The sequence below is a fragment of the Delphinapterus leucas genome, chromosome 11 (assembly GCF_059928025.1).
Source record: "Delphinapterus leucas isolate spDelLeu-1000000601 "Yukka" chromosome 11, BTC_Dleu_Yukka2, whole genome shotgun sequence".
Lineage (NCBI taxonomy): Eukaryota > Metazoa > Chordata > Mammalia > Artiodactyla > Monodontidae > Delphinapterus > Delphinapterus leucas.
Genome location: NC_143139.1, coordinates 97,860,329 through 97,888,182, shown reverse-complemented (window position 1 = coordinate 97,888,182; position 27,854 = coordinate 97,860,329). Strand labels below are relative to the sequence as shown.

The window sequence follows — 27,854 nt, the reverse complement described above, 5'->3', positions numbered from 1 at the left end:
GCCGGGCAGACAAGTTTTATTCCACCCGCTTCCCGCCCACGGCCACACCAGGCCGAGCGAGGACGGGCTGCGTGGAGGGTCTGGGACAGAGGTGCACACAGGAGGTCACGCTGTGGCCCGAGGCGAGTGGGGGGCAGGGAGGCAGTTCTGCGACTGACCCTGGGGGTCTCTCTGGGGTCCTGGCCGAGCTGAGGGGTTCACAGTCTGCATGGTGTGGACACTGGAGGGCTGAGCAGGCTGGGGCGCAGGGAACGGCCAGGTCTGCTCCACGCACAGGAGGCTGCCCTGCACCTGCTGAGCCCCTGACGCCCCAGAACAAAGGTGCCGGGGTCTCGGGCGGCGACGGTCTTTTCGACAAAGACTCAGGAATGCCAAAGTGGCTGAGGCCGACAGGGGACTGGACGGGACAGAGTAGAAAACTCTCACACTCACGCACCGCACAGGCGTACACGCGGGGTCAGTAAAAACACAAGGCCTGGGTCACACGACGCTCTGCCGGCCCCCTGCCCCCTCAGACTCAGACGTGCCACAGCCACCGCCCCGCCCAAAGTCAATGAAGATCCCTTCCGAACTTGAGTCGACTGACTCCAGGATCTGGTCCACCAGGTTCTCGGGGCTGGAGGAGGCTGGTGAGCTGCGGGCCGGGCCTGGGCCAGGCTCACGGGGCTGCGCTGGGGGGTACAGTCTGCTGGGGCAGGGCCCCGACGGGGGCGCTGGGGAGGGTCTGAAGGTCCCAGCAGGGTCCTGGCCGGGTGTGTCAGCAAAGCCCTGGGGCTCGGGGCAGGACGTCATCTCGGAGACCGAGTGCCTGCGGATGCCTGTGGCGCCGGCCACCGCACCCTCGGCCTCGTGCTCCGCCACGGGGTTCAGCAGTGGCGTGTTGTAGCTCTTGGACCGCACCACCGGGTTCTTGGCCAGGATGTCCCCCGATCGGGAGCGGCGCAGGAAGTGCTTCTCTGCATACAGACAGACAGACAGGGCATCAGGCAGGGGGCCAGGGTGGGGCTGGCCAGATGCTAGGGAACACCCACTGCAAGCACCTACTTTGCGCCCAGCTCTGCAGGAAGGGACCGCTACAGGGAAAAGCCCGACCGGTGTAGATCCTGCTGGGGCAGCCTGGAGGGGAGTTGGGGTTTCCTCCCCAGCTGATACTAGGTCCATCCCTACGTGACCTCCTTCTCTCCTCGGTCTGGCCTCTCAGCCTGGAATGGGGGCAGGGGGCCTCAAGTCAACCGCCTGGGTTCAAACATGCACCTTGCCAGTGACCTGTGCACGTGCCTCAGTTTCCTCACCTGCGGAAAGTCAACAAACCCAAGCACTTGCTAAGGCAGACACAGCCCCTGTCCTCAGAGCTGGAGTCCTACTGTGTGTGTGTGGGACTAGAAACTCCTCTGGGTGGGCCACAGGTCGGGCGGTGGCAAGTGCCCGGATGGGGCAGCACATGAGGTCAGGGCTGGGGTTTATTCTGAGTGTGGGGGGTGACCCCGGGGGTGGGAGAGGACGGATATAGGGGCAGGTCTCAGGCTCCCACTCAGGACCCTGCAGTTCCAGAGTTGACCACCAGGTGGCAGGGCTGAGAGGGATGAACCAGAGGCTGTCCCGGACACAGGCTCCCTCTTTGCCTGGCAGGGGTCTCGGTGTCCAGGGCCACACAGACCTCAAAGTTCCTCCAGCTGCTGGAGCCCCGCCGGAGCCGGGACATGCTAGCTGGGCAGGTTTTATAACTGCAGGTGGGTGGGCCCTCTGGACGAGGGGACACTCCTGATGAGCTCTCGTACCGCTGTCCCCTTGGTTCTCTTCATGCATTTCTTCCCAGGCCTGGATCCTCCCTGCCCTTCAGCTCCCAGTCTGGCCTTCCCTGAGCTCCCCGCCCATGGCCCTCATGTCACCTGGGCACTGGTCCCCTTGGGCACTCATCTGGGGATGGTTTACTCATTGGTCTGCCTCCCCTGGTGGACAAGAGCAAATGAGGGTGGGGCTTGGTCTCTGCTGAACCCTCAGGACCAAGAACAGGGGCTGGCGCACAGTAGGCGTTCAGTTTACAGTGCTGAACGAACCGATGGGGCCAGGCAGCCCCAGGACGCCCAGCCATGCCCACTTCACAACCCCTCCACACCCCCCGTGAGTCCCCAAATAAGCCAGGACTTCTTCGGCTCCGGGCCTTTGCACGTGCTGGGTCCTCTCCCTCGTCAACTCCTGACTTTCAGGACTGAGCTCGGATGTGACCTCCGTGGTGGGTGCGGGGGTCTCTGCCGGGCTCTCAGGGGAGTCACTGCAGCACCACTTGTGACGTCAGCCCTTGAAGGAGGGACCCCACGTGACCCACCCTTTGCCCGGTGCCCCGCACACAGCACGGCCGGTGGATGCTCAGGACAGGTTTGCCGTGGCTGCACATCTGGTTCTGCATGACTCCCCTGGGAGGCCTGGGCCCCCGACCGGGCAGAGGTGGATGGGGCCAGGGGTCACCCTGCTCCCACCCACACCCAGGCGACACCTACCCAGGATGCAGGAGTGTGTGAAGGCACCCTCGCTGGAGTAGAGGCCGTAGGTGCCCAGGTAGGGCGACACCACCTTCTGGATCAGCGTCTCCAGGCGCAGGTAGTCCTTGGTCACTCCCCGGGACTCGTGCACCCCCTGCAAGAGGGAGGGGTGCGGGGGTCCGCCGGTCGGCCTGTTCCCTGCCTCCCTAGCCCAGCCGTGCTTAGCTCAAAGGCCACCACGAACGGCGCCCTCCCCCTCCCCCGGGGTCCTGGCCCCCGTGGTGGTGGCCCCGCACCCTCCCTTCCCAGCCGTCTCTTGGGTTGGGGCCTCTGAGCCACCCTCCTGCTTTAACGTCCTCGTGGCTGCCCGCTGCACACAGGAGCCGGCGTGGCTGGGAGACCATGATGCCTGCGGGAAAGGGGTCTGTGGCCAAATTAGGTTGGGCACCCTGCACCTCCCTCTCGGGACAGTTGTGTGTCCCCTTCCGTGAGCTGGCTTCCCAGAGGCTCTGGGCAGTCCTGCGGGGCCAAGCTCATTCACCTGGACCCGCACCCTTACTCCCTCGCCCCAAGGAGCACTGTAGGCAGGACAGGCTGCCCCCCTGGGCCAGGCCCAGGTCCAGGTCTGTATCCAAGCTGAGCGGTCAAGGCCCGTCCATCTGATAGAGCCGCCCCTCCCCCTCCCACACTGCTTCCCCAGCCAGGCACCGTCCAGCCCCTCGCAACACCTCCCCTCATTCATAGCTTTGAAGGGTTTTCCACCCCTCCCATTTCACTGGAGCCAAAGCCTGGAAAATGAGGCTGCCCACGGGACAGCCGTGGCCTTGCCCACTCAGCTGTGAGCTGACCAGGAGGCAAGCTCTGGGTCCCCAGCGACACCGGCAGAGGGCCGGGCACACAGCAGGTTTTTAGTGAGTGCTTGCTGAACGAATGATGTCTCTGAACGCATGAATCATCCCCAAGGGGCTGCCAGCAGTTAAGAAGCAAGATACACCCAGGTTAACGCTGAACGACGATTCAAGACAGCGAGAACCCAACTCTGCACTGCCTACAAGAAACCCACTTAAACTATTAAAGACACACACAGACGAGAAGGGAGTGCAGGATTGTATGTGATGACACGGATCACAGCACGAGCAGCCATGTCAATTTCAGACAGGACAGACTTCAGACCAAAGCAATTTATCAGGGATAAGGAAGGTCATTACCTAACGGTAAAGAGATCACTTCTCCGAGGTGACATAACAATCCCTAATGTGTACGGACCTAACACAGAGCAGGAAACTACGGAGGCAAAAACTGACGGGGCTGCGAGGACAGAGAAATCCATCCTCCTAGCTGGAGGCTTCAACACCCCTCTCAGAAACAGATCCAGCAGGCAGAAAATCAGGAAGGACACAGATGAACCCAACACCACCATCAATCAACTGGATATAACTGACATCTATAGACAACTTGTCCAATGGCAGAATCCATATTCTTCTCAAGCTCACGTGGGACATCCTCCAAGACAGACCACATTCTGGGCCATAAAACACACCTCGACACATTTAAAAGAACAGAAATCGTACAATGTCTGCCCTCAGACCACAAAGAAATTAAACCAGGAATCCATAACACAATGATAACTGAAAACCCCCAAACACATGGAGATTAAACAACTCCCTTCTAAATGACACAGGGGTCAAAGAAGAATTTTTAAATAATTTGAATTAAATGAAAATGAAAACGCCAACGTCCAAATTATCAGGATGCATCGAAGCAGTGCTTAGAGGGAAATTTATAGCACTGAATGGATACATTAGAATATAAAGTCTACAAGCAGTCTTGTAAACTTCCACCTTAGGAAACTAGACAAAGAAGAGCAAATCAAGTCCAAAGTGAGCAGAAGAAAAAAAATAAGAATCAGCAGAAATCAACGGAATTGAAAACAGAAAAATGGATGGAGAAAATCAACAAGACCAAAAGCTTTGAAAAGATCAATAAAATCCACAAGCCTCTAGCCAGACCAGCTACGGACAAGAGAGAGAAGACCCAAACGACTAACATGAGAAACGAAAGCGGGGACATCACTACAGTCTCCACGGATCCAGCTGTGTTTGGACAAGGAGGGGGTGCCCCCAGAAGTCATCCAGATGAACCTGGAGGAGCCGCCCCCGCCCCCAGCAACAGCGCCATGGATGAGGGTGACATTACTGCTGAGCTGTGCTGGGCGTTTCACAAACTTTGTGTCCCTTCATTCCCAGAATTTGTTTCTGGTGTCTGGTCTCTGCTCCCCATTGCCCAGTGAGGAAATGCGGGCCCTGGGGCTGCATTATTTGTGTACCACGCTCAGATGCAGGGCTGATACTCAGCTTCTGGGACCCCGGTGAGAAGGAGCTTTGATTCTGCACGTGAAGCATGGGGCACATAGTAGGCCCTCAAAAGATATGCTGACCAGTAGCTGTGACCTCAGATCCATCTGGGACTTGAAAACAGTGGGGACAAGTTCACCGCAGGGCTGGGACAAGGCCATTCAAAGTGGAGGCCAAGGCGAGAGCAAAGGGTTGTGGTTGGGGGTAGGGGTCGCACCCAGGAGGGGTAGAAGGACACTCTGGGGGAAAATGGGGCCAAGCCCAGAAGCTGCATGAGGCACAGCGACCACCAGGGGGCAGCACCACCCCGGCCTGGCCGCTACCCAGGTGCTGTTCATGGGATCAAGATGAGACCTTATTCCTTGGCTTGAAATCCCAGCCTCATCACTTCCCGCCCCCAAGAGGAAGTGCACCATGGAGGACTTTGTGTCGATTTCTCTTCCTTATCCTTTGAGGAAATAGGCCGAGGGATGCAATGTCCCGCCAGTCGCTGCCCTGCGTGGCCGCCAGGACGACCACCGGCTCCCACCGAGTGTAGCCCCTCGACCCTGCTAACGTCCACATTCATCAGCCCCTTCTTTGCTCTGGAATCTTCAACCAGCTGCCCTGGGCCCCAGGACCAACCTCACAGACATAAATTTAGAAGGACTTCCACGTGCATGGGTGGGTTCAGGACAATGAACAGGGTTGGGAGCCTGTCAGCCTCAGGGAAGGCCAGGCTCCCAGCCATCACAGCTCCGGGCAAGCGAGGACTCTACTTCCCCACCTGTAAAATGGGGTGGTTGATGGTGCTCATCCTGGGGCTGTGACAGTGAGACAGGCTGGCAAACTGTAGGGTGCCGTGCCCGCCACAGGGCTTGGGGCGCAGCAGTTTGCAGAAAGGTCCTTCAGAAATGTCTGGAACCGCTGTGGGGAGTGGGAGGCGGTGGCTCCCAACCCCAGTGACTGACCGATGGGGGAGTAAAGGCCTGGCCCCGCAGCCCTCGAGGGATGCTCCGTCCACACTCCTGGGCTCCCTGTGGGCTCCCGGGCCGGCCTTCTTGTGAACGAACCCACACCTTCGTCCAGCTCCTTCTCAGCCCCCGCTGCTTCCTTCTCCCTCCCAGGTTTCTCCTGGGAGTCCCTCCCCACCCCCGCCCTCCCCCACCGCTGAGAAGTCACGTGGCCCCACACCCACATCTCCGGCGCTGTCTCCGGGGAGCCTGGGACGTGCCGCCTGTGCCCGTCACCGGGCTGAGCGCAGCCCCCACGGGCCCCGCACACCTGCAGCACCAGCAGCATTTGCACGACGGCGGGGGGCACGCGGGCGCGGGTGCGGGCCAGCGCGTCCTCCAGCTTCACACTGAGGGTGATGATGTTCCGGAAGTGCAGCAGAGCCAGCTGGCGCACCGACGGCTCCTTGCCCTGTGGACGTGGGGGCCGCCGCTATCACGCGAGACCCTTGCTCCCCTGCCCCCACCAGTTCTGGGGCCAGATACAGGGACGGACCACTGACCCTCAGGGCCCCTTCCACCCCGTCCTCCTCCCCAGATGACCCTTGTTCTGCGGAGAGAGGGCCCCACGTGGCTCCCTCAGGCAAGGGAAGGGTGACTGTCACACACAGAGCCCCTACTGCATGCCGGGCACGGCCTACTGTGTGCTGCTAAGGGCTTCCCAAGGCTCTGAGCATGGAGCTGGCCTTATGCCCGTCTTGGGGCTGGGGAGCAGGTTCTGGGAGGTCCGGGGGCGAGCGCAGGCGCAGATGGCCCACACGTGGCAACAAGGGCAGAGGTGCGCCCACCCCCAGGCTGGGATCAGCTGTCCCTGTGGCCCAGGAGCCGCTCACCTGCACCGGGTAGAAGACGGCCTGCAGCGTGGGCAGCACGTCGCTGAAGAAGAAATCCCAGGTCTCTGCCAGCGAGTCCAGCAGCTTCTGTCCTGTGGGCACAGGGACCGTCACCATTACCCCAAGGGGCGCCAGCAGACGCTTCCCGCCTTCCCAGGTCACGAGTCACCTCTCCTGGCAGCAGGAGGACGCGGGAGCTGAGGGCCGGGCCCTGGAGGGCCCCCCCACCTGCCAGGGTGATGGGCCCGGATGCCCAGCTTCACCCCCCTGAACCTCAGCTGCCCCACTAATAAAACGGGGCTGTAGCAGGGCGAACCCCTCAGAGCCGACAGGAGGAAAGGAGATGAAGCAGGGCCTGGGGCAGAGAGGTGCCGGTGGGTCTGTTTCCTCTGCACACAAGCCCTACAGGCACAGCCTGACAGGCGCTCCACTCACACCCTTGTCTCATCCGCCCTCCCGCTCCTTCCACCCACCCATCGGTCTGTTCTTCTGTCCACCCGACAGACATTCACGCAGCAGCTATGCTGTGCCAGGCCTGGCACTGGGGACCCAGCTGAGCCCAAAACTACCCCAGTCCCACCACGCGACAGGGCAGCAGGACAGTGGACAGCCACCCTGGCGAGGGAGGAGTGACCCCCACCGGGCAGATGAAGTGCCTGGGCCTCAGAGAGGTGCGGGTCTCTGCCTCAAGGGCCTGGGTCCCCACCACCCAGGCTGCCGGGGGTGGGATCTGGGGAGCCAGGGAAACCGCATCCAACAGCAGCAATTGGCCCAGGTACGAGGGGGTCACGCAGGGAGAGCTTCCTGGAGGAGGTGGTATCCAAGCTAATTCAGGAGGACCGTTTTGCCTGGTGGACTGAAACCCTTGGCACATGTACCATGGAAGTACACGTGTGGAAAGAAGCCATTTGGACAAGCTCTGTGGGCCTTTCTGCCGGCTCTGGGGAAGCAGCAGCGCCAGTCACAAGGTGGACAGACCCTGGGGGTGGGGACAGCTGAGGTGCCCCCCAGCCGGCTCTGCGCTCCCCTAGGAAACGCCAAGTGCTGAACCCTCAGCCCCTCTGCCTGGAAGGAGCGGAGAGCTGGGATGAAAGGCTGCTGGGTCAGGATAAGCAGGCCTCCGGGACATGTCGCCGAGGCCTCTGCTGCTTGGCGGGACCCCACCTGGAAGCCAGACTAGCGGTTGGCTGGAGAAACACGGCCGTCGTGGTGGGCATCCCCAGGAGTGGAGGGGCCGGGGCCACGGGCTGGCCAGCCTCCCAGAGCGCACCGCCCATGCCTGACTCCTCAAGGTTTCCATGGGAACCAGGAGGTTGGTCAAGGGCCTTTGCCTCTTGTGCTCCCTTTTCCTGGGCTCTGAGCCCCCCACCCCCCTCGCCCCCATAAAGCCCCCGGGGTCTGTGTGGGTGCCGGGCTCTGGGAGGGGAGCCTGGTGGGGGTGACCGTGGAGAGGGCGGGTCCACCTTTCCATGCAGCCCGTCTGCCGGCACTGGAGCACCCTGGCTGGAGGCCAGCTCCTGGTCCGACCGGGGGCCCACACCCCACAGCGGGCTCTATGGAACCCAGGACGGTGGGTGCCTGCCACCCGAGGAGCTCTGCCTGCATACAAAGGTCCCTTGAGGTCCCCGCCGTCACTGGCGAGAAGAAAGGCGGCTCAGTTCCCCGGGCGGCCGTGCGGCGGCTCTGGGCGCGGGCCAGGCGGCGTCTGCGGAGCGCAGGCTGCTCTCCAGCCCGCGGGGCGGAAAGGGGATGTCGTACAGTCCAGGCCCCGCCAGAGCCACACGCCGACCAAGGGGCCAGGAAGCTCGGCTCCGTGCCCTGGCTGGGCTCTCTGCTGCCCGGGAACTGCGGTCTGGGGACACCAGGGTCGTCAGGGGTGAGTCAAGCACACGGCGTCGAAGCCCCGCCCTGGGGCCCCAGGGGGTCCCTCAGCCCGAGCCTCAGTGTGGTCCTCTGTAAAATGGGCGTGATCAACGTGTCCACACTCAAAGGCCAAAAGCTGCCCTGTAGCAAGTGCTCAGCTGTTAGCCTGGCGCTGACTAGCGGGCCCGCGTGGTCTGAGGCCTCGCCGACGCTCAGGAGGACCCACGCCACCCAGCGGCCGTGCCCTTGAGCTGGATCTCCCAGGATGGGGCGTGGGTCAGCCTGTCTGTCTTCCTTTCTTCAGTCCGACTGTGCAGGCCCTGGAGGCGGGAATGCACCAGGCTGATCTCAGCTCAGATCTCAGTGGTGACCACAGGGCAGTTGGAAAGGCCACAGCAGGGGCTTGGAGGAGGGTGGCCAGGCTCGGAGGCGAGCGTGTGAGAGCCGTCGCAGCGCAGTTTGGTGGCCTGACCTTAACAGGCTGGGATTCCCGCAGGGCAGGCAGAGCCCAGGGCCCGGAGCCTGCAGAAACCCCGGGCTCCCCCTCGGAGTCCCAGAGCGTCCGGCTGCTGAGAAGCTACCCCCACTGCAGCTGAGCTCACCGAACCACCACCTTGAATGTGGCCCCAGGGAGGGAGGCCTCCACCTCAAGGCCCCTCCAGGCCTCCCACTTCCAGGAATCACTGTGCTCAGGTTCAAGGCCTTGCTGGAAGCTGGAGGGGGGCAGGTGGCCATGTCCTGGGCTGCCCCTCGTGGGGCTACCCACCACCTCCAGCAGAGGCACGGGCTGAGGACATGGCTGGCCGCAGGGAGTAGTCTTAAGGAAGAGCTCTCCCTGGGACCCGGTAGTAGGCAGAACGGGGAGGCTCCCAAGGCAGCCCCTCGGGGTGTGATGTCAGCCACTGTCCCCACTGCATTGGCTGAAGGGGGGCAGATGTCCTCTTGATGTTTCGAGGCCTGACTCAAAGGCTGCCGCTTCCACGCAGCCCTCCCTGACTGCCAAGGTGGAACTAGCCCTTCCTTCCCCAGGGCTTCCCTTCACTTTGACATTCATCACAGTGGACTCTCACTGTCTGGTCCATGTCTGTGTCCCCAGCTGGGCTGTGAGCCCCTGCCAGGCAGGGCCTAGGTCCATCTCCAGGTCCCCAAAGGCTACCTGGGGCCTGACCTGTAGTGAGCACATGGGTGGAGCCTGTCTAACCCCCTGTGCTAAGGTGGGGACAGAGGGAAATGACAGTTTGTGGCTGGATGGGAACTGGAGGCCGGGCCCCCTGGCCCCTAGCCTGGGGCTCTGTGCCTGTCCCTGAGGCCAAGGGCGGTTGGATGGGGTCGGTGCTCCCTCCTGGGTGGCCTGGCGGACACGGCCACTGCAGGCAGGGCTCCACCAAGCCACACAAAGCGCCTCTTCTGCTAAGGTCCCAGCTCCCCTGGGCTGGAGCTGGTGGGAAGGCAGGCACTGCCGGAATGTGCTGAGCCTGCTGGCTTGGTGCTGCCCCTCCAGGAAGCCCGCCCGGAACCCCAACGGCCTGTGCCTCCTGCCCCCACGTCTGTGGTCCTCACAGCCCTTCTCAGGCTCCTGCCTTGGCTGCTTCCCCCCGACACACGCAGAGGCGGTGCAGGAGGAACACAGGACACGTGGCTCGAGTTATGCTGAGCACCCCAGGCCTCGGTCTCTGCCTCTGTGAAATGGGCTAAGACCCGTGCTTTCCGGGGTCACTGAGAACTCGAAGAGGAACCTGGAGCAGCACAGAGAGGAGTGCAGGCTCGGGAGCCAGGCTGCCCGGTAGGGTTGTGGGGCTCAGGCGAGTTACTCAGCCCCTCTGTGCCTCAGTTTTCCCAAGTGTTCAGTGGCTACAACAATGGAAGCTTCTTCACAGGGTTGTGGGGTGATCTACGAGTCAGGCAATGGAAACTCTCGGGACAAGCCCAGCACAGGGTGAGGACGTGCGGCGACTGGTGCCTGGTACACAGAGGGAGGGTCGTGACCTGCACAGGGCCTGATACACAGCGGGCCCGTAGCAAGATGTGCCGGTGTGAGCTGCGTTCCCCCCATAATTTGATTTCTCTCTACACCAACTCAGTCCTGCCGGGAAGTGTACACACAGTACTTGTCACCCCCAGCCCATGGGCACAGGGAGCCCAAGGGTTCCAGGACCAGGCACATCCTGCCAGGGCTCTGGGCCTGGCAGAAGGAGACAGCGGCCGGCCAGGACCCTCTCTCTCCTTGCTGGGGCCCGAGCTGGGCAGCGAGGCCAGCTGTGACTTGTGGGCCTGCCCCTATAAGGGCAAAGGGGGTGTACTCTGGAGTCGGGATGCCCTGGGTTCGAATCCCACCTCCACCCCTTACGTGCACTGTGGCTATGGACAAGTTGAGGGCCATCGCTGCGTTGTTCCCCATCTGTGAAATGGGTACAGTGACCCAAAGGCCTCACAGGGTAGGTATGAGCATTAAAAAACCCTGGCAGGGAGCCCACATCTGCTGGTCCTCCAGGCGGCAGCTTCCCGCTCTACCTCTTCCCCCGGGTCTAGGCCAGTTCCCCTCCGGTCCTCAAAGATCCTGATGGGGGTCCTCCCAGGCTGCTGGGACGGGGTTCACGGGGGCCAGAAGCCCTCGTGGGCAGTGAGGTGAAGCAGGGGCCTTCTCCCAGACATCCCTCAGCCCTCCTGGGCCCCAGCAAGATGGGGGGCAGATGCTCTTCCCAGCAGGGTCCCCTCCCGGGGTCAGATCTCAGCCCTGCTGCCCTCGAGGCATTGCTTCTGCCCCTCTGGACTCTCTCGACCAGAAGGGCCACACCACCCACCCAGAGCCCCAGGTGGAGCCCACGTAAGGCCACAGTTCCCAGCGGCCACACCCGCGAGCAGCGTGGCCTGGCACCCGGTCCCGGCAGTGGGCCACCAGACTCACCTTCGTAGAAGCGGATCTTGTCTCGCAGGATCACCATGCCTTTTGTCAGCAGCTGGTTCTGCAAGGCACACGTGGAGATGCTGTCACCGCCCCAGGGGTACCCAGGGCCCCCAAGGCTCCATCAACAGGCAACCGAGGCCCAGAGGGGGAAGGACTCACCGACATCCCAGTCCAGTTGTTGCAGAGCTGGAACCTCAGCTCCCTGGGCGCACGCGGGCAACTGACCCAATCAGGCTGTCCCAGATAGGAGGTGGTGCGGGGACCCCACCCTCACCGCCCCCGAGAGACAGGCCAGGCCTGGGCCTCCTGCTTCAGGCTCAGCAGGCGGGCAGGCAGCTGCCCCCGCATCCCACAAGGAAGGAGGGACTTTCGGGCAAGAGGGGCCCCGGGACCAAAGGCCTGGCTTGAGCGCTGCCATCACCCACTGCCATGAGGCTCAAACGGCAGCCCCCCTGCACTCTCACCCTGGGCGTGGCTGAGTGACACCACGTGGTCCCAGCAGCGGTCAGAGCAGCCAGAGAGTAGAAACAACCCGGGGACCACAGACGGACGGACGGATAAGCAAGACGTGGTCTCGCCGCACTGTGGAATACTATTTGGCCGTAAAAAGGGATGAGGTTCTGATACAGGCACAACATGGATGAACCTCGAAAACCCTGTGCTCAGCGAGAGAAGCCAGACACAAAAAGCAACGCGCTGTGAGATCCCACTGACGTGAAATGTCCACACAGGTGAATCCAGAGAGACAGAAAATGGACTAGTGGTGACCTAGGGCTGGGGGAGAGGGAAAGGGGGGTCACCTATCTATAAACACGCGCTTTCCTTTTGGGGTGATGAAAAAGCCCTGGAATGGGCAGTGACGGTTGCCCAACTCCGTGAGTACACTACACAGCGCTGAACTGCACACTTCCCGTGGGTGTGCAGTATGGTTAGGTGAATTACACCTCAACAAGGCTGTTAAACTAAAACAAACCAACCCTAAACCCACAGGACGGGAGGAGCCGCAGGCTGGTCCTCACTTCCCCCTCTCCCGGGAGGGGGGGCCCCATGCTCCGAGACTGCGTGAGGATGCCCCTGCCTGCAGCACCTCCGCCTTCCTGCCTGTGCGACCTCGGGGGTCCTCTCCCCTCCCCGAGCCCCAGGGTTCCATGCGTTCATCCACTTTGCAAGCCTGTGGCCGCAGCGCCTGGGACAGCTCAGCCTCGGCGACGCTGGTGCCACGCTAATATCATCACCACGCGGCTCAGGGCCCTGGGGTTTGTAGATGACCCACCCGTGGGCTCTGGGGACCCACACCGATGCTCCAGGAGGAGGTGGACAACTAATCACAGAACTGACCTCGAGCCGCGCCACGTGCCAGGCAGAGTGGTGAGTCCTCACCTGCATCTCATCGTATAACCTACCCAACAACCCACACTGGCTAGATGGGGGAAACTGAGTCATGGCCAGGCGGAGACCTTGAACCCAGAGCTCCACGTACCCACCGGGAGCCAGCGGCCCCCACCCCCGCCCTTTCTGGCCAGCTCAGGAAGCAACCCCTCAGGAGAGCACAGAGCACCCACCTGTAGGTACTCCGTGAAGAAGGACCCCAGCTCCGTCTTCAGCAGCTGCCTGTGGGCGGGGGGGGCAGGAGTCAGAGACCCCACGGGGCCAGCGAGGGCTGGGGGCCGCCTGCAGCGGGAGACCCACCCCCTTAGCCCAGTGACGTGAGGACGTGACTACATATTTCTCCAAAGATACACAAATGGCCAATAAGCGCGTGGGAAGATGCCCCATCATGAGTAACCAGGGGGACACAAACCCAAACCCCGAGATGGCACTTCACCTCCACTAGTGCTGTTAGAATCAAAACCCCAGGCAGAAAAGAAAAAAGCCGGGCAGTAACAAGTGTCGGTGAGAATGTGGGGAAATTGAACCCTCACGCACGGCTAGTGGGAACGTAAAATGGTGCAGTCTCTGTGCACAACAGCTGGGCGGTTCCTCAAAAGATTAAAGATAGAGCCGATATATGACCCAGTCATTCCGCCCCTAGGTGCAGACCCGAGAGCAGTGGAAACGCAGATCCACACAAGGTCTCCTACACAGATGCTCCCAGCGGCGCTGTTCACAACGGCCAAAAGGTGGAAACAGCCCAAATGTCCATCGACAGATGAGACTGGATAAACACAGTGGTGTTTTTCACACAATGGGGTATTTCTCTGGCCATAAAAAGAAACGAAGCGCTGACACCTGCCCCAGCCTGGATGACCCCCGAGTATGGAGGACCATCACGCTGTTGAAAGAAGCTAGATGCAAAAGGCCAACACGTATGTAGTACGACTCCATTTATATGAAATGTCCAGGATATGCAAATCCACGGAGACAAAGTTGACTGGTGTCGGCCAGAGGCTGCTGGGGGAGGACGGGTAACCGGGAGTGACCGTTAAGGAGTACAGGCCTTTTTTGGGGCGAGCGATGAAAATGTTCTGGAATTAAAGAGTAATAGTTATACAAGCTTGTGAATGTACTAAAAACCACTGAACTGTACATTGTAAAAGGATAAACTGCATCTTAAAAAAACAAAATCTATGTCTATATCTATTTGGTGGTGGCCTGGGGCTGGGGGGAGAGGAGAATGGGGACTACCTGTCTATAAATATGGGGTATCCTTTTGGGGTGATGAAAAAGCCCTGGAATTAAAGACAGTTGCACAACTTCGTGAATACACGAAACCACACACACACACTCACACACACACACGCGCGCGCGCGTGTATAAAATGGCAGAACACAAGAATGACGGCCAGACATCAGAGCTTTGTACCCCTGCACCATCCCCGGCCCTTCTCATGGCTGGGCAAAGCCGAGGGATGCGGAGGCATATTAGGAAAATGGGGTTCCTGGGGCCCCACCCCTGAGTGGCCACATGAGCCCAAAAAAAGCAGGACCCCCTGCAACGGTCACACACATCAGGCCTGGGAGAGGCAACAAGCCCCTGCTGTGACCGCAGGCAGCCCCTTTCCCTCCCTGGGCCTCAGTTTACCTGCCTGTAAGGGCCACTTAGGGTTGGAGTGGGGGGACCCTGCCCCAATTACCCTTTTACTCCTGCCCCAAGCGGATGAGAAGGTTTGCTGCCTGTTTGTCCCAGATATTCTTTTGCTGTAGGGACAGGGTGGCACAGGCCAGGGCGTGAGGGAAAGAGCACAGAGGTAGGAAATGCCTCCTTGCGGCAGCTGTGACCCCGGGCAAGTCTCTCGACCTCTCTGAGCTTCAGCCTCCTCCACTAAAATGCAGGACTAATGCCTCGGCTTTGCAGATTCCCTCAAAGCTGGTCCATCCTGGGCCCCTTCACAAGCGCTCAATTCTCAGCTATTCACAGGAAATGAGGGGTACTCGGTGGGGCTGTGATTGCTTTTCTGGGAACAACACTCCCATCGTTAGGCAGGTGGGTCCTTCCTCTTTTTTTTTTTTTTTTAACTTTATTTATTTGATTTTGGCTGCGTTGGGTCTTCGTTGCTGCGCGCAGGCTTTCTCTAGTTGACAAGTGGGGGCTACTCTTTGATGCGGTGCACGGGCTTCTCATTGCGGTGGCTTCTCTTGTTGAGGAGCACGGGCTCTAGGTGCGCGGGCTTCAGTAGTCGTGGCTCACGGACTCAGTAGTTGTGGCTCGCGGGCTCTAGAGCGCAGGCTCAGTAGTTGTGGCGCACGGCCTTAGTTGCTCCGTGGCACGTGGGATCTTCCCCGGGCCAGGGCTCGAACCCATGTTCCCTGCGTTGGCAGGTGGATTCTTAACCACTGCGCCACCAGGGAAGTTCCAGTCCTTCCTCGTTTAACAGAACAAATACCCTTTGTGATGCTTAACACCAGCGGGGCATGTGGGCGTTATCTTGAGCCACTGTCCCAGTCCCTCCCTGTTTCCCCTGAAAAGGAGTCTTCAGGAGGGTGGGGGGTGAAGGCCACAGGACAGGGCCTGGGGTCAAGGTCCACGTGGTGGTCACCGCCCACCTGGGCTCTAAAGGCAGAACCTGAAGCTGGTAGACCCACAGGGTGGGGGGGGCAGGCCTCCCACCTGGCACAGCCCTCCCACCACTTACAGACCCAGGCCTGGATGGGACAAACGACCACTCACCGGACGCCCTCGTTGAGGCTGAAAAGCTCCTGGTCGGGCAGCCCCTTGCGCTGGAAGACGGCGATCACCCCGTTGTGGATGCTGCGTGGGGGACGGAAGAAGAGCGCTGCTGTCCAGAGGCCCTAAGACTCCTCCCCTCCTTCCCTCTCCCACTGAGCCCCTCCTGCTCTCCTCGAGGAACAGAAGGGGCCCGGTCAGAAGCAGGGCGCCAGTCCTTTCGCTTTGAAGGCAGGCCTGGAGCACAGGGACTGGCCGCCCCATCGGACCCCATCCGCCCCAGAGCCTCAATTCCCATCTTGAGCGCCAGATCCTGGGCTCCCAGCCGCAGCCTCCCTGGAGCCCCAGGCCTGCCACCGGTCACCTCTCCAGGCTGTCACTGGGTTACCTTCCACACACTCTGCCTCCCTTCCCATGTTCTTGAACCCTCTGCCTCCAGGCTGGAAACTAGGGGACACCCTCTGATGGTCTCTCGCACCCCCAAACATAACCAAGTCCAACTGGCTTTCTCACCCTGTGCTTCCAGGTGCCTGTGAGCCAGCGCCTGCCTCACTGAACTGGATACCTGTGTTACCTGCACCTGGCCCCACTGGGGAAGCTGCCCTCACCACAGGGCCTTTGCACATGTCCTTTCTTCTGCTTGGTCCCCACCCTCACCCCCCACTCCTGTCTACGTGGATCCTTCCTTCAGGTCACAAGAGGTCACAGCGTTTACAACACTTGTCAGTGTGCACCTACATGTTTATCCGTGACTCGTTTGATTGATTGGTTCCCACGGCTATCTATAAACCTCGGCGCGCAGGGCCCTGTGCCGTCTATGACTGTGTGCTCTCACCTGGCTCAAAGGAGCAGCCTGGTAGTTATCTGGTGAAATTCATCCTGACTCTCCCTGGCCCTCCAGATCCTACAGATCCTGAAGCCCCACCAATCTCTACCCGCTAGATCTCTGCTGCACCCTTCTCTCTCCTCCATGCTCGCCTGACCTCTGATCGCATAGGTACCTCCTCACTGCACTCAGTGCCCCCTGCCCTGGGCCCTGCAGGTACAGCCCAAGGCCTGAATGTGGCATTCAAGGCTCGTCTGGAATGGTCCCTCCCCGCATTCTTGGGCACCCAATGCTCACAGAGTACTGGAGCCACCAGGGGAGCCACACCTCAGGGTCTTTGTACCCACTGCCCTTCCTACCTGGGCGGGGGGGGGGGGGGGCTTATGCTATCTACTAGGCAAGTAGCTATTCATACTGGAGCCCTGGCTCAGAGGCCACTGCCTCCAGAAGCCCTCCTGACTGCCTCCCTTCCCCGTGCAGACTTAGGTCCTGGCACTCTGCTGGTTTACTTTCATGTTAGCCCTCACCACCAGCCATAAGCTCCCAAGGGGGAGAACCAGGTCTGGGTGGCTCCACCGCCCTCCACTCAGGACTGGATTGCTGCTCTAAACTCACCACTGCAGACGAGCTGTGTGATTCTTGGTGTACAGGGACGGCTGGACACGTGCTGCCGTTCACATCATGGAGCAGGTGGCGGCCACCAGGCTCCTGCTGCCCCTGTCTGCCCTCACCAGCCCCACCCTTCCCAGAGATGTGGACTGGCCGCCCACTTTGCAGATGACGGAACTGAGGCTCAGAGGGACCAAGCTCTGGGAGGCCAGAGCTCGCCCGACAGCTGCCCCCTCTCCCCACGGAGCCAGGTGTGGGCAGGGCTTCCAGTTCCGCACCCTGGAAGGGGCAGGGCAGGGTCAGGGCCCCGCACCCCAGGTGGGTGAAGGCAGCTCTGAGCAGTGCAGGGACACGCCCCAGGGGTCCACATCTGGTCCCGACCAGGCCAGGCCAGAGGCCTTGTCACCTGACCCGACGATGCCTGACTACCCAGGAACCTGGTGTTGAAATGTTGCTTATTCGCATGTCCAGGCACACATGCCCTCTAACTTCTGTTTCCTGCCTGTGAAATGGAGGCCGCGAATGTGCCCACCCCCAGGTTGCTGTCAGGATGAAAGCCCCGCCAGCGCCGAGCCTTGGTGTGTGGTCACAGCGGGGACTGTGCTCAGCTCTGTCAGAAGTGCCTGGTGAGGGCTTCCCTGGTGGTGCAGTGGTTGAGAGTCCGCCTGCCGATGCAGGGAACACAGGTTCGTGTCCCGGTCTGGGAAGATCCCACATGCCGCGGAGCGGCTGGGCCCGTGAGCCATGGCTGCTGAGCCTGCGCGCCCGGAGCCTGTGCTCCGCAACTGCAGAGGCCACAGCAGTGAGAGGCCCGGGTACCGCAAAAAAAAAAAAAAAAAGTGCCTGGTGGGCTCCGGCGAACAGTCACAGTTAAAGCTGTTCCCCATTTACAGTCTGACGGGAAGTCTAATGGCTGCCACCCTGAAATCCTAACAGATGGGGACTCGTGCCCAGCCTGGGGGCTGCTGGGGGCAGAGGTCAGACCCTCCCAAACCTGCAGGAGCCTGGGAGCTGGCAAATGGGGCGTCCTGAGCATGGCCCCATGGGCCCGGCCCCTCCTGAGGCTCAGAGGGGCCTTGCCAAGTGCTCCCTGGGGACCAGGCCTCCACCAGGCCGAGGGGACAGCGTGGGGGACCCTCATCAGCCTCCCAGGCCTGGCCCTGCTCTTCTCACCAGCCTTTCCAAGTCCCTCCTCCCTCCTCCTCCAGTAAGCCTTCCGGAGGGAGCGCAGCCCACTCTGGTCCCCGGCCCAGAGGCACCTTAACCCACAGTTTTGGATGGGAAGACGGGCTCTTTGGACAAGTCTTTCCCCGAGGCCCTCAGGGGTCGTCCATCGCCATCTGTGTCACTTGAACCGCCCCGCCCCTGGGTCTGAGCAGTGCTGGCCTCCTCCTGCCTCAGGGCCATCATCCTTGCTGTTCCCTCTCCCTGAGGCTCACTGTGGCGTCAGGTCCCTCCCCACTCACACCTGTGTGCAGAGAGCATTTGATCCCGGCTCCTTTGGGGGGAGGGGAGGTCTATTTGGTTTACCACTTAGGCCCGGCTCCCCCCAGCACGGGTCTCGCACCACCCTACGTGTATCTGAGCGGCGCCCGGGCCAGCCCTAGGGTCACCCTTGAGTTCTCCTATCCACACCCCCACCCAGCCTGGCCTCCACCCTGGTGGACCCTGCCCCTGCCCTTCCCACCTCCAGCCCCAAGGCTCGTTCAGGTGCGGGCCTGGGGTTGAATCCCAGCTCTGGGCTTCCCTGCTGCCCGCCTCTGGAGACCGGACCGTGAGTGCCTCAGCTTCCCCCTCCATACAATGGGACTCAATCCAGCCCCTGTGGGGTTACGTGTGCCATGGCATCAGCAGCAGTGACTGTGGGTGGGGGGCAGGATATGTGCCCCCGGAAGCATCCACCACGGCTCCACCATCTGCCCCGGGGTTTCTCCATCTCCTTCTAACCACACCATGAGGTGGGGACTGTGAGGCTCAGAGAAGCCAGCGGACGGCCCAGAGTCACATAGCTCGATGCCTGGCAGGGCCAGAAGGGAGCCCGGGGCCCACAGTCCTCCCGCCCCCCACAGCTGCTCAACCTGGGATTGGTGGACAGGCAAGGCCCCGCTCCTTCCCGTTTCTCTGCAGCCTTCTTTCCAAAGTCCAAGTTGGGTCAATAACAAAGCCCTGCTGTGAGCCGTGGGAGAGAGAGGAGGAGGGGTGGGGAGAGGAGAGGCCCTCATGTGACTTATCCCCCCAAACAGAAGTGAAACTCCGGCCCGGGGCCTCCCACACCGAGGCCCAGCCGGGGGCACTGGGAGCGGCCCCCTGGAAACGGCAGGCGCCCCGGGGCACTGCTGGGTGAGGGCCGAGCAGCAGCTGACCCATCACCTCCTCTCTCCGGGCCTGTCGCTCTGCCCCATGTAGGGAGACGGGAGGGCAGCGACAGTCTCAGCACCTGTTACCTGAGCAGGGGGTGAGGGGAGATGCCCAGGACCCTTAGTGGGGATCCACAGCATGCAGGACGGTGCCGAGGCCTGCTGCCACCAGGGCTGGCCGAGGGCCCTGTGGTCAGGCTTGGGGAGGAAGGGCTGATGGTGAGGCCTCTGGGGGGACCCGCCTGTAGCAGCCCTGGCTCGGCTGGGGCCGGTGTGGCGCTGCGAGCAGGTGGGACCCCAGCGGGGCGGGTCCCTGGCCCCGTCGCCAGTCTCAGTGCTGCCCACCTGCCCACACAGGAAGGTCCGGCAGACAGTGCGTGGGGGACCCCAAAGCCTGGCCTCTGGGGGGACAGACAACACACCTCCAGGAACCCTCGGAGAGGCGGAGAGGCCTAGAGGTGGAGCTCTGCCCTTTCTCAGGCCCTACCCTGCTCTGGAGCTGCCTCTGGAGCCTCAGAAGTCAGAGAGGGGGGCAGGCCTCCGCCAGGTGCCCTCCTCACCCTCTTACTTGGTATCCCCAGAAGGGCGGCCCGGACCCCGAGAGGGGCTGGCACTTCCTCGAGCCCCTCCCCCTGGTGTCGAGGCCTGGCTCTTTCTCAGGAGCTGGCCTGTGGGCGCAGGTGGGCGAGGGTGGGCGGAGGCGCTGGGCTCCACCGGTGTGCCTGCCTGGGCTCCCACCCCGGACAGCCCAGGCTCTAGTCCCCCCTCTGCCCTGTCCATCCAAGGGTGATCAACCCTTGGGTCGATAACAAAGCCCTGCTGTGAGCCACCGGAGAGAGAGGAGGTGGGGTGGGCAGAGGAGAGGCCCTCATGTGACTTATCCCCCCAGACAGAAGTGCAACTCGGGCCCGGGGCCTCCAACATCATCATTATCCCAGGGGCCCACGGCCAGCCCTGAGAGATGAAGCCCTGCTTCGCTCTGCTCCGGTCGCCCTGGGGGAAGCATCCATGGGCCTCCTCTTCACGCCCAGGCGAAGGCACAGGGGAGGCAGGCGACTCGGAACCCAATCCGAACCCCTGCCTGGCCTCAAGGTGACCCTCTGGCAGATGTGGGTACCTGAGGGCACCACTCTCAGGCCTGCGGGCCGTTCCCATGCTCACCCTGCTTTCAGTGCCCTGGCCCTGGCTTACATGCCCCCCAATTCCCACTCCTGCTCCTCCCTGGACTCCAGGCAAGAACTCAGAGCTTTTCTCCAGAGCCCCACCTGCCCAGCGAGGCAGACGCCTGACTGCGCTGACCCCCCCATCCCGACAGGCTGCAGGGGGACAGCTGGGTGCCCACGCCGCCCCCATGGCTGCCTGGCCGCCATGGGGCCACCCGTCCAGCTGGAGGGCAGGTTCTGGATGCTGGGCTGGGGGCCGGGAGGTGGAGAGCGGATGGCCCTGAGCCCCGACTGCTGGGAGAAGTGAGGGCCCAGGGCGCAGGGCGGGGAGGGAGGGAAGCCCAGCATACGAGTGTCCTCTGGCTGCTGTAACCAAAGCCCACACACAGCGGCTGCAAGGCAGCCAAAAGTTGGCTTTTTACAGCTCTGAAGCCGGAAGCTGTGTCAGTGTCACAGGGCTAGAATCAAGGTGCGGCTCCTTCAAGGCTCCGGGGGAGAGTCTGTTTCCTGGCCTTTTCCAGCTTGGTCAGGACTCCTCCCTCCATCCTTACAGGCGGCAGTGAGGTGTCCTCAACCTCTCGGTTCCCATCCTCACGTCTCCTTCTTGAACTCTGACCCCTGGGCCTCCCTCCCATTAGCACCCTTGTGGTGACACTGGGCCCACCTGGACCATCTCCCCACCTGAGGATCATTTACTTAATTACATCTGAAAAGTCCCTCTTGCCGTGTAAGGGAACGTATTCACAGATCCCCAGACATCTTTGAGGGCCGTGACTCTGCTGACCACTCCCAGACCGCCTCAGAGCGGCAGGGGGTTCAGGACCCAGGCCCGACTCAGAGCAAGTTGTTCGTGAGGGTTGGCCAGGAAGCCAAGCACCGGCCCCCCACTGGCCTCCACCCCCCAACTCCCAACCAACCGGTCACCCTGAGGGCTTCAGCCAACCTCCTCCGGCCCCTGAGACCCCATGAGGCGGTGGCAGAAGCTCTGGACTTAGACCTGGGCAGTGCCCACACCTCTGGACCTCAGTATCCCCATCTGCAAGATGGGGGTAGCAAGTCCCACCTTGAAGGCCGTTGCAGGGATGAAAGCAGCTCCTCCACGCCTGGGGTTGGGACAGGGCCCGGCAAAGGTCAGGGTCGGTGGGCACCGCCGTCCAGGGGATAGAGCAATCACAGGCCCGGAGGAGATCTAGGTGCAGGACGCCCTGTGGGCTTTGGGCAGCAGTGGCCCCGTCCAGGACCAGGGACGAGCAGACGAGGAGGGGAGGGAGGGCTGCACCTCGGGCTCTCACCACCAACCCCCGCCTCGCCCGGCCTCAGCAGACACCAACTCACACGTGTCCCTGGGCAGCGACTTCAAGTCAGGCCAGGGTTCAGGCTCAACGTGAACAGGGGCTCTTGGTCAAGTCCCTCTCCTTCTCTGGCCTCAGTTTCTCTATCTGGATGCTAAGGACCATCAGCCCAGCCTCGGAGGTGGTCCCGTGGGAACGAGAGGGCGCGCGCTCCACCTGCGCGGGGCCTCTGCTCTCACAGCCAGAAGGCGGGTGGGCGCCAGGCTCACCAAGCCTCAGGCATTCGGGCAGATCCAGGCCTGGCAAGGAGTAGGGCTCCATAATGGTCTACACCCTCTGGCCCAAATGCAGGTACAGGGGACTCCTGCCCGCCCCCCAGCGGGCCCCTCAGCTCAAGAACATGACCTTCGTGCAGCTGGAGGCCTTGCACACGCGTGGGGTGCACACCCGGTGAGGAGCTAACTGGGGCCAACACAGGGACAGACAGGGACACAACATGCCATGCCTGGGCCATTCGGGAGGGAGGGGATCAGGGGCTCCAGGTGGGAGTGACAGGTGAGCCTTCTAAGCCAGCCCTGTGTCCTCCCCTCTGCAGTGCCGGCACTGCGCCGGGCACAGGGGACAAACCCGCCCCGTAAAGCAGCAGCAGGGGCTTAGGAAACAGCTTCTGACGGTTCTGTTCTAGTTTCCGGTTTGTGAGCGTGGCCCAGCCAGCCGGCAGCCCGGCACCCAGCACTCAGACCTGCCCTGCCCACGTGCAGAAGGGAGCCCACGCTCCCCCGGTTCATCCTCCTCTCGCTCAACACCACCCGCTCGGACCAGTGCTGGAGAGTGAATGAATGAACGAATGAACGAGTGGCTAGGTGAGTGCACGGATTCCACTATCACAGGAGCAAGCTATGTATTTTGCCCCATGTCCAGATGAGGAAACAGATGCATAAGGAATTTAGGGGATGGACCCAGGGTCCACTGTAGTGGGTTGAATAGTGTCCCCTAGAAATTCATGTCCACCTGCTACCCCAGAGCTTATGTGGAAACAGGGTCTTTGCAGATGTAATTAGTTAAGAACCTTGAGACCAAGTCATCCTGGATTTGGGGTGGGCCCTACATTAGGTGGCCCAATGACTTTCTAAGAGAAAGGAGAGGGAGGTTTGGACACAGAGAAGGTGGCCAGATGAAGGGCGAATCGGAGAACGGGGTGATGCAGCCACAGGCCAAGGAGCCACTGGGAGCTGGAAGAGGCAGGAAGGCGCCTTCCCTGGAACCTCCAGAGGGAGCGAGGCCCTGGCGACGCCCTGATGTGGGGCTTCCGGCCTCCAGCGCTGTGGGAGGACGAACCTCTGTGGTTTGAAGCCACAAGTTTGCCGCAATTTGTTACGGTTGCCCTGGGAAACTAACGTGGTCACGTGGAAAAAGGGGGTTCATCTTGGACTCAAAATAAGGAGTCTACAACCTAGCAAGGCAGGACCTGTACTGTCCCGCCCCCCAAGGCTGTGTCCTGGGGGGCCCTGGCAGGGAGTACTGCGAGGATCGGGGCTGGGCAGCTAGGCAGCGACCAGAAGAGGCCCCGACCTCCCCATGGTACCTGCGGAACGCTGGCAGGGAAGGCACTGCCCCTCCCTGGCCCAGGGCCCCCTCTGCCCAGGGAGAGCAGTGGCTCCGCTCTGCGGCGTCCACACGGGCAGGCTTCCTGGTCCTCTCTGCGTCCCCCTCTGCACCTCTATATGGGGCGTGGTAGTCATAACTCCCTCCCTGGGCTACGAAGGGCACCAAGGGCCATGAAGGGGCCCGGCATACAGGAGTGCAGCATGGCAAGCGGGGCTGACGTGGGTCCAAGGGCTGGGCGGCTCGGAGCCTTAGAGACGCCGGTTGTGGGCCGGGCCGCTGCCCTGCAGTCTGCCCGGCCAAGGCACAGGATGGCACTGAAGTTTGAAAGTTCCTTTAAATGAGAAGCAGTGGGGGGGACCCAGGTGGCCTCTCCCTACAGGCACCTCCCTGAGCTCCAGAAGACTCCGAGCCTACCCCAGGGTGCCCCCACCTCTGCCTGGAGAACCCCTCAGCAGGAGAAAGCTGCTGGTGGTGAAAGCTCAGGGACCAGCAGACGCCTGAGGGGCCCCCCCAAACCCTGTCCCTACAGGCCCTCCCTGACACGAGTTTGTCCCCAGCACGAGTTTGAGCTTGAAATATAAGTTACGGAGGCCCTACCGCCAGGCACGTACTGAGGACTTCAGTACAGATCTTCACATTTAATCCCCACAATGGCCCATTTTACAGAAAAGGAAATTAAGGACCAGGGAGGCTAAACAGCTTGCTCAAGGCCACACAGCAGGGAAGAGGCAGAGCTGGGATTTGAACTAAGTCTGTTTGGCTCCTTGCGCTAAACCACGGCAGAGAAATGAGGAGGGAGACCGCTTCTCTCCGCAATTCTGCGAGAGGAGGAAACGCCTCCGAAGGCAGCGTGCAGTCACTGGGCTGGTGATATTACCCAGCGAGAGTCCTTCCTTCTCTGTCCCCACACCGGTCCTGTAAGAAGGAATGTGCACGCCCGCTGACCGACAGGGAAACTGAGGCAGGCTCGTCCCAGCACTCAAGCAATTCGCAACTTGGCAGGGGGCAGAAGACAAGCACGCGACTGGACGACGGCGTCCTGCCTAGTGCACAGAGGAGGGTCTCAGGCTGGCAGCCCTGTGCCCACCATGACGCTCATGAAACGACTGATGGACAGAATAAATGAGTGTCCACACTGACAGCTGGTTTTCCGATGGCCAAGACCACAGACGGTGGAGCATCTGGCAGGGTACTGCCGGGTGTGTGCGGTGACGGGGGCAGCATCCACAGCCCCCTGGATAGCCTGCCCTACTCTCTTCTCCTGCCCTCCCATTTTCCTTTTGGTGGAAATATCTATTGTTGAAAAGGGCTCATGAGCAAACACGGTGGGGAATCCCACTAAATAAATCGTCTCTTTTCCGGACATCCCAGCCTTGCTCTTCAAACCAAGTGGGAGGGGCTGGTGGGACTTCCCACGCCCCTGCTTGTCTGGGAAGGGCCCGCGGGGGGAAGGTCGTCTAAAGAATGCCGGGCAGCTGCTGCACCCCTGCTGACAGCTGGGAGGGCAGGGGGCCGCTCAAGGGAAAGCCACCCGCCACTGCCGACCAAAGGGACCTAAACGCAGAACAGGAAGCGCAGCGGCAACCCACCGATTGCGCCCGCGAGGCTTATCTGCGAAATGGGATAAATACTTCCTGCTCTATTTACCTCCCAGGTTGCCATGAGCACTGGAGCGAAGACGTGGGAAGACCCCGGGGGGAGGGCGGGGGAGGCTGGCTCGCAGGACCCAGGCCCACCCCACCACCCACCAGCTGGGCGCGTTGGGACCAGCCCCGGGTCCGCGGTCTCGTCCCTCCGTTCTAGAAACACGTTGCACTAAACTTCCCTTCCCGTCCGCACAACTCCGGCGGAGCGGTTCTCTACTAACTGTAAAGTGCCGCGCTGCCCCCCAGCACAGTTCCTCGCTGGGGGCAGGCCCTAGCCCGCAGACCTGCTCCAGGGCTCCCCCTCCCCTGGCTCTGGCACCCGGGGCCAGCGGCCCGCGGGCCGGCCGGGAGGGCGCGGCCTTACCTGTTCCAGGTGGCGTTGGCGCAGGCCCGGCGCTGCTGCGTGCCCCGCTCGTCCGCGGCGGCGGCGGCCGGCTCTCTCTTGCCCAGGTCACTGAGGCTGGGCGAACTCATGAACTTCAACCTGCGGAGAGTCCTCATGGTGACCCCGCCGACAGGCTCCGCGCCCACGCGCGCCCGGCACCCCGCCCTGCGCCACGCCGCGCCGCGGGCCCCGGCCGTTGCGGCGCCCTCTACGAGGAGACTTGGGCAAAAGCAGGAAGCCGAGCGGCCCTCCAGGGTCCCGCCCCGGCCCCACGCCTCCGCCCCGAGCCCCGCGCCGGCCGCCCAGCCAGGTTAATCATTGCTCGGAGCGGCCGCAGCGTGGAGCTCCCAGAGCACAGCTGGTAGCGCGGACTCGGCGCTAAACGGGCCCGGGGGCGGGGTTCAGGGCCGGAGGCGGAGCATGGTACGCCCCGGGGGCGGAGCAGGAGAGGGGCGGAGCCGAGGCGGGGCCTCAAGAAAGAGGGCGTGCGCAGAGGCGGGACCAAGCTGGGCGGGGCCACGAGCTGGGGGCGGGGCCGGGGCCTCCGCGGCCTCGGCCGCCGCATCCCACTCGCCCCGCCCCTCCCCCAGGCAACCCGAGTCCGCCCTCCTGGAGTCGCACTCTGGCCCCCTCTGTCCTTCCGAGGGCCACCTGTGCCCACAGGAAACCAACACGGACGACCGCATAATCCAACCCCAAGCACCCACCCAGCGCCGGCTCCTGCGGCCACACCCACACGGTGCTCAGCTTCGTGCCCGCTCCCAGACCCCTAGTGCAGTGGTTATCTTTCCCCTTCTTGCCATCCCTCCCCACAAAGGCTGTGCCCACACAGATCCCTCAGGACCCCGCCACGTGGACACAGACTCCTCCGTGGTTATCATGAAGACTGGGTCGAGGTCTTCAGCCCATTTTCCAGTTGAGGAAACTGAAGCTCAGAGGGTGAAAGAACTTGCCCAACGTCATGCAATCCACAAATGGCAAGGCTGGACCTAACTCAGGCCTCCTGAGCACACGGCAGGGCACCCCTCCGGCTCCGGGGTCCCCGTGGGGCTCCCTGCCCCCTCCATCAGACAGAGCAAGGCAGTGTTGCCGCCCTCCCCTACATCCTTCATTTCTTTCCTGAAGCAATGCCTGTGTCACCAGAGCACGGGCCTCATGTCTTCCTATAAATGCTTCCTGCGTGAATCAGAGGGGGAGAGGAGGGGCCCATCCTAGAACCTCAGCATGGGAAGTGTGCTCTGAGGCCCCCCAACCATGCTGTACAGAAGAGGGAACGGAGGCCCAGAGGCCACTGGTTTCCCGGGGTCCTCTATGCCAGGGTGTGTGCATGAGATGCTCCTCCCCAAGGGCAGAATCAAAGCACCTGCCCCCCGGGCCTTGTGGGGCTTGCTAATTCAGTCTGACACAGCATAGGTCGACGTTATCGTCCCCACTCGGAGACAGAGATCTGCTCCTCGGTGTGGAGGAGGTGGTGCAGGGGGCCTGGCTCAGCCCCCCAGGCCGGGGCTCTTTCTGCTGAATGCCCCAGGCAGGGTGGGTTGCCAAGGCCAGGCCGAGCAGCTAATGAGCCTCTTTTGTGGCTCCAGGAACCAGGAGAACCTCATATAAGGTGTATGAGACCCTGGTGAGGAGACGTCCAGTGAAATCAACCAGCATTTTCCGAGCACCTACTGCGTGCCAGACATTACCCTCATCCTAGGGGGGCAGAGTCATGCCTGGCAAACCCCGACCCTGAGCTCCAAATCGAGGGAACAGAGACCTTTGACACCCCCAGAACCCATAATCCCCAAGGCCGAGACCTGCGTGACCCGGTGTGAGTGACAGGCCAGGAAGGACTGAACTCTCAGTGAAGCCCCTGGTGGTTTCTCGCCCTTTTAGAAACTTCTGTGGACCCCGTCTACTCCTTCCACTTCCACTGTCACCTTCCCAGGCCAGGACAACAGACACTCCCTGACCTCTCTCCCCGGGGCCACACAGGTCACCGGACAAGGCCATCCTCTGGGTGGTGGCTGGAGTGGTCTTTGGCACACTCACACGCCCCTGTGCTTAGAGCTCCTGTGTGTTCCCACTGCCCCGAGAATCAGGTCCAGAGCCTGGAGTCCAGAGCCAGAGCTTGGAGGGCCTTCCCTGCCTCTCCTGGCTCCCCCTTCTGACTGCCTTCACCCTGGGTTAGGCTCAGGGGTTGCCCTCTGGTCATCTGGTGAGTTTTCCATGCGATGCCATAAGCCAGGAGGGCTGGGACTGTACTAACTGGTTCACCACTACATCCCTGAGCCCAGCATGCAGTAGACACGCAGTAAATATTTGGTTAAATGGATGGATAAGCATGTGTCTCACAGGCAGGAAGGGATTCAATGCTTTGTCAAAGGTGCCACACTGGACAGAGATAGAACCACTGTTACTGCCGCTGGTGTAAATGCAGCAGAGAACCCCCGGG

At 61.8% G+C, this 27,854-nt stretch overlaps 1 protein-coding gene across 4 annotated transcripts; it reads right to left on the bottom strand.

Annotated features, from left to right (window-relative positions):
- On the bottom strand, positions 1–25,692 carry PRR5 (proline rich 5). Of its 4 annotated transcripts, XM_022596577.2 has the most exons (8): positions 25,397–25,690; positions 15,535–15,615; positions 12,990–13,038; positions 11,428–11,485; positions 6,660–6,751; positions 6,098–6,238; positions 2,499–2,634; positions 1–956 (listed from the first exon to the last, which is right to left on the bottom strand). In XM_022596577.2, exons 1-8 carry the CDS (start codon positions 25,531–25,533, stop codon positions 481–483), a joined length of 1,170 nt encoding a protein of 389 aa, XP_022452285.2. In that variant the 5' UTR covers positions 25,534–25,690; the 3' UTR covers positions 1–480. The 4 variants fall into 4 exon arrangements, with proteins under 4 accessions (XP_022452285.2, XP_089777557.1, XP_089777558.1 ...); XM_089921431.1 differs by lacking the exon at positions 6,098–6,238 and having other exon boundaries at positions 25,397–25,692; XM_089921432.1 differs by lacking the exon at positions 12,990–13,038 and having other exon boundaries at positions 25,397–25,453.
- Between the last annotated feature and the right edge of the window lie 2,162 nt (positions 25,693–27,854).

Coding starts and splice junctions, on each gene's coding strand:
- PRR5 (XM_022596577.2), bottom strand. CDS start 25,533: ATGAGGACTCTCCGCAGGTTGAAGTTCATGAGTTCGCCCAGCCTCAGT. Junction 13,039..15,534: donor AGCCTCAACGAGGGCGTCCG/GTGAGTGGTCGT, acceptor CCCCGCCCACAG/GCAGCTGCTGAAGACGGAGC. Junction 2,635..6,097: donor AAATGCTGCTGGTGCTGCAG/GTGTGCGGGGCC, acceptor TCCCTCTTGCAG/GGGGTGCACGAGTCCCGGGG.